The 15,206-nt window shown below is 38.0% G+C and overlaps 1 protein-coding gene across 2 annotated transcripts in view; it reads right to left on the reverse strand.

Moving 5' to 3' along the window:
• Positions 1 to 15,206, reverse strand: part of DPYD (dihydropyrimidine dehydrogenase) — a 793,664-nt gene that overhangs the window by 116,502 nt on the left and 661,956 nt on the right. For both annotated transcript variants that reach the window (XM_045801716.2, XM_045801717.2), the window contains one exon: positions 6,158 to 6,337. In XM_045801716.2, the coding sequence (XP_045657672.2) occupies positions 6,158 to 6,337 (180 nt within the window). The remainder of the gene's footprint in view (positions 1 to 6,157; positions 6,338 to 15,206) is intronic.

A 15,206-nucleotide genomic window follows, 5' to 3' on the forward strand; every position in this document is an offset into this window, starting at 1 on the left:
TGAAAATAGATGTTCACAAAACAGTTATGCCTGAATGCTTATTTTAGGTATACTTATAATATTGGAAAAGTAAAAACAACTCAAATGTCATTTTGAATGAATAACCAAATTGTGATATATTTATTCAATGGAATATTATTCACCAATAAAAAGAAATGAGTTACTTAACACCCACAACAACATGGATGAATCTCCAAACCACTGTGCTGAGTGAAAGCAACCACACACACAAAAACACACATTCTGTGGAATTCTAATTATATGGCGCAGAATATGAACGAACTAATCTATGATGATATAAACTAAATTGCATTTACTTCCGGTAGTGGCGAGGAGGGAGAGATAATGACTGGGAAGGGGCACAAGGAAGACTTCCGAGATGATGGTACTGTTTGATATCTTGACAGAAGTGAGGATACAATGGATGTGTGCATTTGTCAAAACTCATCAAATGGTTCATTTAAGACCTATGCATTTTTCTTTCTGCAAATTATATCTCAACTTGGAAAAATAAAAAGCACAACAAAATAAATAGCATGGAAGACAGAAAACTTTTAAAGTTGTGAACAGGAGGTACTGCTACTCTCCATTTGTAAGACTCTTGTTATTAGGCCTCTTGTAATGGTCATGCTCGTGACATCGTATGTTCCTTTTGGACAGTTCTTTGTTCTCTGCATTGGATAACATGCCAGAAACAAATAAATAGATGGTTAGATATTTACATATAAAATATCACAACCAGGGGGCACCGGGGTGACTCAATAGATTAAGCATCTGCCTTCAGCTCAGGTCATGATCCCAGGGTCCTGGGATGGAGACCCACATCGGGCTCCCTGCTCAGTTGGGGAGTCTGCGTCTCCCTCTGCCTGCCGCTCCCCCTGCTTGTGCTCATTCTCTCTCTCTCTCTCTGTCAAATAAATAAATAAAATCTTAAAAAAAATAAAATATTAAAACCAGATAGCAATGGTTTTATAAAATCTATCACTTGTGGCTTTAAAATGACATGGGAATGATGTATCTGGTCATATGGATGCACATATTTTCGTTTCTATCATCAAAATAAAGCCTTATTTTAAGGGGTCCTGTACAAACACATTGACAGTTTTTCTGATTTTATCCTAATGAAAGCTTTTTAATGAGCACAGATTATATTCATGGGTTAATATCACTGATGTGTATTTCGCCATGTTTTAATACCTACTGAAAGTAATTTGGCACATTTGCTGTTTCTTTCTAAAATCTCTGCTATTCTTGAAAGGGACTGGATGGAATTTTAATTTTAAATTGGCTTTCTTTTTTCCTTCCAAATAAGGACACTGCAGATAGTTTGTGCAGTTTAATTCTATAAACATGTAGCATTGTGCTAGGTGCTTGACAACTCAAGTATAAATAAGACATCATCTCTGTTTTCAAGATGCTCGTAATGACCTCAGTGATGGACAAGAAGACGTATAACCAGAAGAGAATAGAATAACTGAGTACCGGTTATATGAACACGAGCAGAGAAATGAGGGACTCAGTTTTCCCAGTCAGAGAAGAGGAGGGTCAGAGATGACTTCACAAAGGAAGTGACATTTAAAATACATCTTACAATAAACAAGTGATTGATCAATATATCTATTCAGCAATTCAGCTACCATGCCATTGCTCCTAATGGTAGATGTGTCAGACACTGGCACACAGTGTGTGGTCTAGGCCCTCAAGAAGCTTATACTTGAGGTGTATTTTGCTAAGTCAAGAAGCAATAAAGGTTGCTCACCTGCCTACCTCCCTTCACTCTGACTTCTTTCCATCTCATTTTACCACACTAGGCTCATACATGAATTAGGACTTACAGTTCAAAGTTATTTTTTTCTTCTTACACTCATTTCATTTCTGATGTGATGGGAAAACCAATGGCTTGGTAAGTCAAATGACTACTAATTTTTAATGCTACCACTTAGCACTGTTTTCTTACAGAGTTCATTTGTCATTCATTCACATAAGCGGCATTTACTGAGCCCTTACTGTGTATCAGTAGGTGTCCAAGGAATTGGGAAGTAGGCTTGCTGTCTAGTAGAGGAAAAAGACATTTAAAAATCCAAATGCTCTGTGATACTTGTTACAATTAAGGCTGAAGAAGACAAGGAGAAATTAATTCTGGTATAGAGATCAAAGAACAACTCAAAGAGAAGGGGGTGCTTGCGAATTTCTCTTCAGTTAGGAGGAAAGACAATCCAGACGTAGCGAACAGAAAGTGAAAATGCATGCAGACCCCAACCAATCAGTAGGTTTGGCCTGTGCTGTTTCCCTTTCAAGGACCCCTGCTTAGGAATCCTATTCTCATCCCAAGCACAAACAAAGTGAAGTCATTTCCTTCCATACTTTTTGATTGCAAAACTTTCTGTTCTAATCTTGGGGCATCCAATTTCTTTCATATTTCCCAAGCAAATAATCTCAACATATTGTGATTTGCTGCATCTAAAAATTCCAAATACTAATATTTTATTTTCTGATATCACTAAAATATTTACTTTGCCTCCAACTCTAAAGAAAAATTTGTGGATCAAGTTATACTTGCAGTTATATTCTCAATTAAATATTCTTCACCACCCCTTAATCCAAGTCCTTGGGGCCAAATACATCTCAGAATTCAGAATTTGGGGGGGGGGTGCTTTAGAAAAGTAAAATGGTGCACATGCCACATTTTACCTAATACCCCCAGCAAGATGTGGGGTAGCAACCTGGAATCAAACACATTAGTCCCTCTGCAATAAACACTTAAACGTTCAATTCAGAAAGAATAAATAAAAATTATAAATAGCCTCACATCAGTTCAGGGCATGTTTGCTGCCAAATGATCAGCAATTTTTGGATTTCAGAATTATTAATGAGGGACAGTGGACTTATATGGTGATTATGTTCATTTGATAGTTCAAGAAAGAGTTTGGAGAGATTAATTAACCTGTCCCACTTGCTTACCTAGGTAAGTAAGGAAACATCATGCAAACCCACCAGTCTTACTCTGGACTCTGCTAGTAATCTCTGTCCTATATGCGGCAAACGACCACTTCACTTTCACTGAGCTGCCTAGGTTTTCACCAGGGGGAAGGAGGCACTGAGATAACCGAGTATAAAATAAGTGGGTGCTCTGCTGCCGAGACTCTTCCTTTCTGACGGTCCTGTGACTAGTCTCTGCTTCCTTATCCTCACAGACTTCCTTACTGCTGACTGTCTGCATGGACTGGGATGTTACGCCTTTGATGGCAAAGTGTCTCTGTCTCCCGATCCTTTTTGCTTACACGTCTTGGACCTAACTGCTGCACTAATTCATTGCCCCTGTTTCCTTATCAGGTACTTTCAAAGCACTCGCCATTCAGAACTCGGTACGCTGTTCCTCTGGTCTTCCTTGCCTGATTCTCTATTGGACGTCTCTTCTGGCTCAAAATCATTTAGTGCCGGCTTCCTCCATCAAGAAAAGCTTGTGTTGTGCTCACAGCTAACTTCTCAATCTCTAATGATATTCTGTTGCTATTGTCTTTTATTACTTTGGGCAATGTGGATCCTTGGATCTGTCCATCAGAACCACCACGTGACAAGGCAGACTCCTGGACCCACCTTGGACCAACTGAGTCAGCATCTCTGGGAGCGGGGCCAGGGATCTACATTTTTTACAAGTGTGCCACATGGTTTTTAAGCACCAGCAGTCTGAGATCCACTGCTCTGTGGTGTGGCAGAGCTGGCGGCTGCTCTCCGTATGGGGTTTGCTCTTGTGTTTGTGGGTACAGATTTATACAACTTGCACCGTAAGAGCAGAGCAAACTATAAATGCCTGACTTTTTGCCTTTCCAAAGCCACCTGAAGAAACATTGCTTGGGAAGTTTAAAGAATTAATAAGTGAGGGTATGCAAAGGGAGAGTATATTAAATATACTAATTACTTAAAAGATAACATGACTAATTTGGCCAAATCCTTGTTTCCAGAGCTAATGTCTCATTTTCTCTCCATCTTCAAACACCGTTTGTAATTGGTTTCTTCTAAATTTCTACTCCAATTTATTCTAGCCTGACCTCTGAGTGAAAGATTAAGTAGAGTAACAATTGTACTTTCCAAACAATCTTTCCTACCTAAAAAAGCCAGCTACTTCTAGCGGGTCCTTCTGAAAAGGGTCTATATCTTTTCTTGTTTTCCCTGTAACATGAAAACACTGTAAAGAACACCATCCTATTCTTCAGCTAATGAGAGAACTCTATGAGCGGTTTTCTAAGATACACATACTCACACACCAGCAACACCACGAAGGAACAGATAGGAAAGCCCCCTCTACCTTGAATCCAGCACGCTTTGATTCATTTAGGGACATTAAGCTAAAGGGGATCATCACCTATTGTTTTGGTCATGTCAGCCCACACCAGCGTAGCTAGGAGGAGCACAGCTCTATTACCAGACCAACTGCCAGTTCCTCAACTTAGTGTTGAACACTGAATCGCTAATATAATCACACAGGCAAAATCTATGTGAAAAAAACCTTTTTTTTTTTTAATGATAATGCTGAAAATGACACTTATGATTTTGATGAAGGCCGGGCTTACCAAAAAAAAAAGTCAGAATCTAGATTCAAACTATCAGAAAATCAGTTTCCACTTATGTCATTGACATGAGTTGTCTCCATCATTATTCATCTTGTATTTGAAAATGTAAGTTTTGAAATGAGTGTGGAAGTCCTTTAAAGACAAAACGGCACAGTGCGAGGCAGCCACTTACATTTCAGCTCACATGGTGACCACTCAGATTTGAGACGATGCTTTTTTTGGTCATAAACTACCAAAACTACTGCGTCAGAACTAATTTACTTGGGATATTTACACTGAATGACTGTAAAGTTATTTGTGAGAAAAAAATTTTTTTTTGCCATGAACAACCTCCAGATATTGGTGGTCATTGATAAAGGCAAGAACACTCACTGTCTAAATACTGCAGACTCAGTTTATGGTAATATGATTAGTTACATTAATAATGCTGCTTAGGCACAGTCTTGCTAATTACAATATTATAAATATTAATGCCACCCACTCTTTTTTTTCTGTTTGATTGCCACTCACGGAGTCATTCATCACGATATTTTCTAGGAATTCACACTGTAAGATTTTATTCTTTTCTGCCTTTGTTTTTCATTACTGGACTTGCAATCATGCACATTATTTTTTGAGAAGCCCTTATTTTTGGGCTACCTGGGAGGGGAGTGATAGTTTTCATTAAAAATAGCCGAATGGAAGTCAGTTATATGATGTTTCTCTTATTCTTTCAGAGTCCCTAACCCTGCCATCCAAAGCAGAATATCCAGGGTTTTTGTTTTCCATTCTTTTTCATGTGACCTGTTTCAAGTTAAGATTCATTTGAATTATTAAATGCTTCCTTAAAGAATCTTTTTATACTTGCCTTTCTTTTTTTTTTTAAGTTAATTATTGATGTAGTGACAAGCTGAAAAGACTAAGAATTATAATTTTTTCCTCCCCTCATTCAGGACTCAAGAAACGTCTTCTGACAATGGTTGTCTATTTAGAATAATACAAAGGAAATACAAAGGCAAAATGCTGAATGTTGTTTTAGAAAAGATTTGCTAAAATCACTGTATTATACAAAATGTAAATGTAGTATATATTTCTCTGAAAACAGCAGTTAGTGAGAAAGTTGGGACATAACCTTTTGAGCCCAGGTTTAACCACATAGCAGAAGCAGTTACAAAAGATACTGATTAGATTTTAATTTTAAAAACTTCATCATATTATTCAGGGCTCCAGTGATTTGATTGTCTTGAAAATAGAAAGGTAATGTTATAATTTCCAGAGCTTGTTAAAGAATAAAGAAATCTCCAGCCTCCCACTGGAAAGAATGCCAGTCATCACCACGGTAAGCAAGAATTTGGAGGCACTTTACTACAAACTTCAATCTTTTTTCCTTTACGTGACCTTGTGTTATATTGGTTTTATAAAAATGTAACTCATGGACCTATCCTATAGCTATAATCAAGCCTCCTTCAGAACGATCCTACTACAGAAATAACATTCAAAAGGCACTATGTTTCCTCTGTTAATGAGCTGGTGGGAAGGAAAACAAGACCTGATGTATGAAGCGATCGAAGTAGGTTCGTAAGGACAAAGGAGAAGTGAGCACATACCTTTCCCATGAGTTCAGCAATACGGGGAACCGGTTTCCCTTTCTGGTGACTCACGGTAGCTGGACTCTGCCCGTCCCAGTCTTGTAGCTCTTCAATGCTTTTCAGATACAGCAGGGCTCTGAGGCCAGTGCAGTAGTCTTGGATGACAGTGAAATCCTGATTCTGAACAGCACTGCATACCTAGAAAAGATGGGGCAATCATTACCAAACGTCAATGTAAGAGATAATTTTCCAAATGCACTCACTTTGCATTTATTCAAGAAAACGGATTTATGTTCCAGGCACTGTTCCAAGCACAGCATATCAATCATTACGTGGGGATGGGAGTGGTGGGGAGGGAGGGACTGCGAAGGGGCACAAGGAAACTTTCAGGGACAGTGACTACTTTCATAAACTCGATGTGGTGATGGCCTCACGGGTGTATGCGTATTTCAAACCTTGCCAGATCATACACGTTAAATATGTGCCGTTTAATGTATGTCAGGCAAACCTTAGTACAGCTGTAAAAAAGTAGATCCAGTCAGCTGGATTTACAAGGAATCCAATTTAGCAGAGCATAAGAAATGACATTTTAACTCTCTCCTTTTCCCTCCCTTGGGATGCCTGGAGGTAGTCCTCGTGTCCAGAGGTGGTCATGACAAGGTTGGAGTGCTGTTCACTAGTTAACTCAACCACCGCTGACCCCTATCTATCTCTTCAGCCTCGTCTACTGTTGTTCTTTTTGTTCACTATGCTCCAATCACCCAGGTCTTTGCTCTTTTCCTCACATCAGCCACATTCTTTCTCTGCCTTAAGACTTTTTCATAAGATCGTGCCGCCTAGAAAATTTTTCCCTTCTGCCCATGGTTGCCTACTGGCCCTTTCTCGTATCATGGTAAATATCACTTCTTTGAGGAGGCCTCAAAGTGAGGCCCAGAATAGGTTAAGGCCTTCGGTCACTGCTACATTTTTTCCTTACAACTATTGTATTTGTTGTACAGCTCACTCCCCAAACAGGCTGAGGCTTCAGGAGGGGAGAACCTGTATTGATCTTGGTCACCATATTATCCACGGTCACTAGCACAGGGTTTGTCATCTGTTCTGCTCTAATAAGTGTATGTCGAATGCCTGGATAATTTAGAAGAGGTATTTTAATTTGAGTGACCACATGTCAGAAATAAAGACTAAAAAACAATTCTAGAGTAAAGGCAGGCTGAATCTGAACAATTAGGATCCTTCCAATAAAAGTAAACTTTAAAGTCTGTGTTGGGATTGGAGTTAGAGCTTGAATTTAATGGATTTAGATAAGCACTTCTAGGTTAATTATTACCAAAGACACCTCAAAAAGCAGGAACAAAAATCCTTCACTTACTCTTCTGAAGTGCTGTATGTTACTACAACATAGAAAAGAGAATTGAATAACCACTAAATAGAAGAATATTTTTTATGAAGCCCATTACATTATATTTTTAAAAAACCTGTTTCTTAGGAAGAACAATTTGAGCATTAATTAGGCCTCCTACAACTTTCCTAGAGTTGATTTTTTTGAGAACAATGGTGAAAAATATCATTATCCACAGGATAATCCACAGGATTTTGTTTTAACTGTAAGTCAACTGATACCTTACTTTACCTTCTTTGTTCACCGTGATATTCCATTTTTTTGGTAGTATATGCTTATGGGTATAATTTTACTCTAGTCTTAAAATAGTTCACCATATGACCATAAGACATCAGGTTTTGAAATCACATCATATCATGTTCTTTATGGGACGTTCATGATTGTTGTAAAAACCAGCTTGCTAAAAGGAATCTAGATACTTTGTAACATATGAACGGTAATGTTTAATGTCATTTATCCTGAGTTGTCCAGTGAGCAGATACAAAAGCCACTAACTCTCTTAATCCACAAACATTTGCACAATTTGTATATGGTAAATTTAGCCCCATGGGGCTGGAGTGGTCAAGAGCAGACTTGGTGTATTTTAACTATGCAAGAACATGGTGGGGCCTCAGACTGGGAAGACTACCTCTTTCCAACTCTCTCCTATGTTCCCATCCTATAGTGTTAGTGTGTCACATAATTGGGAGCTATTCTGAGTAGGTAAAGGGAACATAAAACCTCAAGAGGGAGGAAAGACTACAACGTGGTCCCTGAACATGGCTGGGATGGCGTGCGCTATGGTGGAAACGCTGGAAGCCATCATCAGACATGGGTGTTTGAGCGGATCGCTTCATAAGGCAAATGTCACACTATTTATATACCTTCCTCAAATGGTAATTTAATTTCTGCTTTCTCACAAGATTAAACTTATTAATTTTCCTGGTAAAATGATCGTAAGAACTCTGCACACTGATATTTTCTTTTCAACTTTTAATACACATATAAATTATCTGAGGATCTTATTCTGTTTCTGCAGGTTTGGAATGAGACCCAAGCCCTGCATTTGTGACAAGCGCCCAGGTGGTACTGATCTGCTAGGCCACACTTAGAGCAGCGCGACCTTAAAAAAGGTAGGGATGAATCTCATCTTAACCTGAAATGCTGTCTGAAAAGTGAATTTCTTACGGACTTAACAATTTCTTGACTTTTACTATTACACTGTAGCAACATTTTCATGGCCTTTAAAGAAGCACTACTTATAATAATAAGACACATCTGAAGAAACAAGCAATTTTCTGATGAAATAGTAATAAGACCCCAAATAAATCTTTGGATGCAACACACCTTTGGGAACAGAGCTTTGGCCATGGGATTTTATGCTCAGAAAATGGATTTGCTCAGAAAGGTGCCTTGTTCTTGCCTAACCTTTACAATCCCCTGAGGCCTTTATCTCTATCTCAAAGGTAAATGGCTCCTTTTAAAACTCCAAACATGTAGCTGTTATTCCTAAATGGGTGTATTTTATATGACGTCTCTTTGTTTGTTTAACAGCTCTGATTAGGACTCTTAATAGGTGTTAACATGTTTGCTTAGTATAATTTGTAAGTTCTTTATGGCGAAAGCTGGTTTATCTTTCTTCCCAGCAGGACATCAGGTGCCATTATAAGGACCATTGCCACTATTAATTATTTCCATAAGCGTGAATATCCCTATAGTGAGCTGTTTTAAATAGGGGCCCCTGGATTCTCAGCAGGATCAGCCCAGTGAGAGGGCTGAGTAGGTGGTGGCCCCCTGTGCAGCATGAGTTGAGGAGTGTCATAAAGTTCCTATTGCCATTGAAGAGTCTCCTCCAGAGGTCTGACACAGTGCCCTGAATTTTTGCTTTAGGTGCAGGCACATTTAGTCAAAGCCTTCCTATGCAAAGTGAGTATGCAAATATCTGCAAGGTGACAGAGGGTTGTGGGGTGCTATTCCTTTCTCATTATTTCTCATTAAATGAGATTAAGAACATTAACAGTAAATTACCCATTTATGGTGGATTGACATCTTTAAAAAATCTCCTTTACATACATTATTTCTTTTAATACTCAGAATAAACCTACAAGTTAAGCAGGAGAGAAGGTAATGTTTTTCCTTTAAGAATAGAAAGAGCTTGAACTTGAAAAACTATTTCTTCCAGTCAAATCTAGTGGTTTTTATGCCATATCAAGTGGCATAACCTAGCGGCTAAAAGCATGCACATAGAAGTCAAGCAGAATCAGGTCTAAACTACATCATAGCTGCATAAATATGAGCAACTTTCTTTACTTAAAAATGGGAATAGCACATAGGAAACTAAAAGGCAACATATTTAAGTCTTAAAATAGTAGCTAGTGCTTCGTAAGCTAGATTGGCACCAAAAATAAATTTCGTAACATGAATAAATCATTAGAGCATGAATTAGGCAAGATATAGTTTTTTAAGCCTAATGCTTTTTTGGTCTAATGCAGTAAAAGAAGGTCATGGACATTATGTTTATTTGCGTTAAGTAGTGACCTCAAAAAAAGCTTTGGTCTAGTTGCCAGAAGCCATGTCTGAGACCCAGCTCTGTCATTCAGCAGCTGTGACCGCGGCTAGTCAGTCTTGAGTCTTCCTCTCCCACCTCCTGATCTGAAAAAAGTGTATGATAGTATCTAATTTCTTGTTGTGGGGGTTAAATGACATTGTGTAAGTAGCAGTGCTGTGGAAATTACAAAGCTCAGAAAGGACAGAATGGTACTAAACCTCATGGTTATTATCAGATAATTTAAAGTTGAAAGTGCTTCCGAGGTCAAAATGGAAAGAAAAAGCCAACTTCCTTGAAATGTAAAAGACAGTTTACTAGGAAGCTAGCAAATTAAATCCAAATTGGATTAACAATAGTAATCCCAGGTAAATAATTTGGCAAAGAAGAGTTCTGCAGGATCAGAACACCGTGGGCCGGCCCGTGTCTTTGTGTAACAGAGCAGCTATCTCCTATAGTTCAGAATCTGACAAGTTCTTAAATAGGGATCTTAAACTATCAGACACAATACAGATGAACCCATGATCATAATGATCTCTTTTCATTTCTTATCTCCTACGTGGACAAACTACACTCCAGGTCTTAGAAATGTGTGCCACCAGGCTATATGCAAGTAAAATATATGTTTCTGATTGATTCCAAAGTTGTCTTAAAGTTGCCATAAATTCATTAGTAAAAGGAATATTGGAGAGTACTTGGATTTAAGTAAAAATGGAAATTGTTCTGCGATGCTTATAACATTCCAAAATATACTAATAACAGAGTCTTATGTAGCTGGAAGAGGTTCAAGAGCATTCCTATGAAAGCAGTCCATAGATAAAAGACTGAATAAGGAGGATTATCCATCTAATTCTTAACAATTTCCCAGAAAAAGAAAAAAATCCTATGATCTCCCCTTACTAATTTATTTTGATAAAGCGTTAAACTGTTTAAACAATGTAAAACACCTGCACTATTTTACCTGATGCTTTATAGTTTCCAAAGCATGTTATCAAAAAGTCAGAAATATTTACATAGTGATTTACAGTTTTCAAAGCATGCCAACAAATAAGGCACAAGGGAATTTAGAACATTTTCGGACCAGCCTCCCTATTTCACAGATTAGGGGTCCAGAAAGGCTAATTGATCTATCTGTGGTCACACAGCTAGTTAGAGGCAGTGCTGTTCTCCCCACCTGGCCTGAAGCTCTCTCCAGGACAGGTCTACCTCTCCAATATCATCTTTCTTAGTCCATACACCAATTCTGACAGCAAGACAGACAAGGTGCCATTAAGTGCTTAGTAAGTGAAGAAATAAAAACTAATTGAATGCTTTGTCCCAACTCAAAAGATTAGTAGGTGGTAGAGCTAACAGTCAGATTAAGATCTTTAGAAGTCAGAAGGTCCTTACGATCTTCTTATTTCTGTAAATTTCAAAATCTTAAATGTGATGTCTTACATAATTAAATAAGCACATATTATAATTTTCATAAGAAGCACGTTATTGAAAAATGATTTCAAATTTATTATTTAATGAATTATGGCAGAAATCCACAGATTTTTAAAATGGAGGATTTTAATAATTGGATGTCACTTGAAGGTTTATGACGAAAACTGGAAAACAGACCTCTGCTGTTGTTGGATGGAAATGAAGTTCCAGACACCCAATGAAAGCAAAAACATCTGATTTTCTAAAGGCACGGAATCAGTCATTCCTCATTGAGTTGAGTTCTGTCCAGTACTTAAAAGCAGACGTATAAAATTACCTTATAATTTTGAAACTATTGTCCAATGCATATTGTTAAGGTAATAATTCAGAATAACAATATCTCCCTATGAGTTTTTGGTGCTACATAAGCATGGCACTTACTAGAATTCATGAATAAAACACCAAAATTATCATTTGATAAGGCTACAGGTGAAAAGACAGCCCCTGGAGATACATAGTACATAAGGAGCTAGACGGGTATATATTTGTATATCCACATAAAACCACAAATCTTAGTTGTTCTATCATATTAGTTTCCATTTGTTGAAGCCGTACAACATCAAAGCCACGATGTCCCTATATATTGTATTTAGCAGTAATGTAACGGACTACGTGAAGAAATCAAAGTGAGAGTTTCTAAGTAGTTTCCTGGCAATTGAGACAGCAGGTTCTTTCATCTGCTCTGTAACTGTGGCAGTGCATTGATTTAAACTCCTTCTGAGATCTCAAATGCTTTTACACTCTTAGGTCTCTCAAGCAGCTTTTTTTTTCAAAGTGATAAAATTCTAACATTCAGCAAAATACCATCTTGTTTCCCCCAAAAGGAGAGGGCTTATTTCAGCTTTGCTAATAACCTGTACAGGATCACTAAGTAAAACAGCTGCCCCAATGCCATGCTATCAAGAAATCTGGCTTCCAGTTCAGTTTTCTATGTTCTGACCATACCAAATTGGGCTGGGGAAAAAAAGAACAACAAATAGTCCCACAGATGTTGTTTTTTAAAGGTTCAGGTAAAAAACAAAAACAAAAACAAAAAATAAAGTTTCAGGTAAAAAACAAAAACAGCAACAAAAACTCCCACAAAAACTCAGTGAATAAGCGCTTCTGTTTATTAATTATATTTTAATGTTGTCCTTTAATTGCTACTCATTGATAAATGCTAAAGGTATAGAAGTCACTTAGCTTGTTTTGTATATCCTATATTTCATTGTCAATACATTAGTTATCCTCTTATCTGGCCTTTTAAATTATATATTCTCTGACAAACTCTAAGTATATGAATACCCCATTTTCCCCCAATCAAGAAGGAATTTTATGGTGTTTGAAAGGCTACTTTTTAATGTCCATCTGTGGTCATGCTCTATCTGATTAATTTCTTAACCCAAATTCAGCTGAAGACAGACTAGAGAGAATAAAATGTTTCCACCAGATGTTGCACTGGGATCAAGACCAATTTTGCCAACGGGAATATAGAATATAAGTTATCAATTCTCCAAGTATTTTCTCAAAGGTGGCATAGATGATGGGCCACCCACTTGACTATTATTCTGAACAGCATTGTGGGAGTGATCTTCTCTACTGACTTTGCTCATGATACAACTTGACTGAGGACAGCCTGGGCTGATTAGTCAAAGGGATGTGATGTGCCCTGCAGGCGAGATCGCCTCTGTCCTCTTCCTTGTAGTTGCCCTTTACAAAGTCAGCTTCAACTGGATTCAGATCTCAATGATGACCTGAACCAAGAAATCATAATGAAAAAGAACCACACAGAGACACAGCCCCTCTCTCTGCCTTTTATGACGGGCTGGAGATAAAATGGGTGAGTCAGGCACAACGTGGAGGGCCAAAGAGTGGGGACTGCTGTCCTGCCTCTCCAAAGATGTTGCTGTTGATGGCTCCGCTTCCCCACAGACACAAACAGAAGTCTGAAAAGACTGAGGCGAGACCTGGAGTCCTCTGCACACCCGGGTCCCCTATGCAGCCCATTCTTTGGGGAGTGGCTGTGGCTGCAATTTGGGGAAGCTCGGCCACTCTGCCTCAGAGGCAGAGGGATTTTTCTACTAAGAGAGATTCTCTCCATCCGAGGCTACAGCTGTGGTGTGGCATCAGTTACCACCATAACTTTCAATTATTCTGCAGTAACTAACACAAGTGGCAGCGTAAGGGTTTGTGTGTCCCATCGTGCAAACTCAGCACCTCCCATGATAAAAGTGGGGCAAGAAAAGGAAACTAAATATCCAAACAATGGCTGTCAGATGACTAAAATCCATAATTTTAGGCAATCTCTCTTTTTCAGCAGTGTCAACACAGCTGGGAAAATTTGACTTCCAATGTCATTTACTAAAATACCACATGGGGCTGGGATGACAGGAGAGTAAGTCGTACTGCCTAGCAAGGAAAAGTCTATTGAGCAAATTCACCCATGGAAATTTTTTCTGGACTTTGAAGACGGATAAAGGTATGTGGTTAGTCAACAATATAAGCAGACACTCAATATTCCAAGAAAAGGGGACTATCCGTCTGAAATGAGAAGAATGTTGTTAACATGGAGATAGCACCTCAAATCACACTGTCCACCTCTTAAAGCACTCACAGTTCAGTGGTTGATTTTATGGTTAATCTATTAGTGATAAAAACACAAATTTGTGAGAGTACTGCATGGCTATTTTCAGTGAGTCAACAATCTTGATTGAGTTGCCAGTATAGTCTGGGACAAAAAACTTAGACAAAGTTCAGCTGATGAGAGTAAATCATCTATTTATGAGTTAAGTGCTACAGAAAATAACAACAACAAAACTTACCAGTGGCTCTTGTGTGAAAACAGGTATAAATATATATTCATACATACATATGTATAATTTATACACATACACATATATGTCTGTCTTTCTATCTATCTATCTATCTATCTATCTATCTATCTATCTATCTATCTATCTATCTTTCTATCCCAAATATAATTCTTGTGAGGAATACATCAAATAAAAAGATACATATGTACCTAGAACATACCTAAAATGCATGTTAAGTAAGAACTACAGTTTAGATCTCATTCTCCATCTTTCAGAGACACAGTAAAAGGGCAGAGATCATACCTGTTTTGTTCATCACAGTACTCTCAGTGTTTAGCACATAAAGATCTGTGCCTGGCAGATGATTTGTTCAAATGAATAAATGAATGAGTGAATGAATGAATGAAGCAAGATAATGATATCCTATTAATACTACTCGAGGACAAGCGAAATTCTCTTTAATTTCCTGTCAATGATATATTTTCATCTCTCTCTACTTATACAAATTTATCATAATTCAGATTCACACCAACCCACAATAAAATACTTTTATCTCAACTTCTACTGCATTTAAAGTCTATGTCACTCATTGCACTACTAAACACGAATATCTTTGCATTAGAACTTAACTATTTTTTGGGTATACCAGTGTCTTTCCAGGATGCAAAGAAGTAGACCTACTTCAGCATTCTTCTTGATACTCAGAGTACTATTTGTTACGGCCAAACTTGACAGAGTGTATATACGGATTATTGTTTATCTGGTATTCCCCGTCTGGATACCCGAATCTTGACAGCAGCTACCATTTGATTCTTTCTCTTCTGGTAGTCCCCTTTAATAACAACTGAAGAACTATGTCATTCAGAATTCTATGAAGACATTTGT

The sequence above is a fragment of the Ursus americanus genome, chromosome 12 (genome assembly GCF_024610735.1).
Source record: "Ursus americanus isolate L20-20 chromosome 12, mUrsAme1.1.p, whole genome shotgun sequence".
In the NCBI taxonomy this organism is placed as follows: Eukaryota; Metazoa; Chordata; class Mammalia; order Carnivora; family Ursidae; genus Ursus; species Ursus americanus.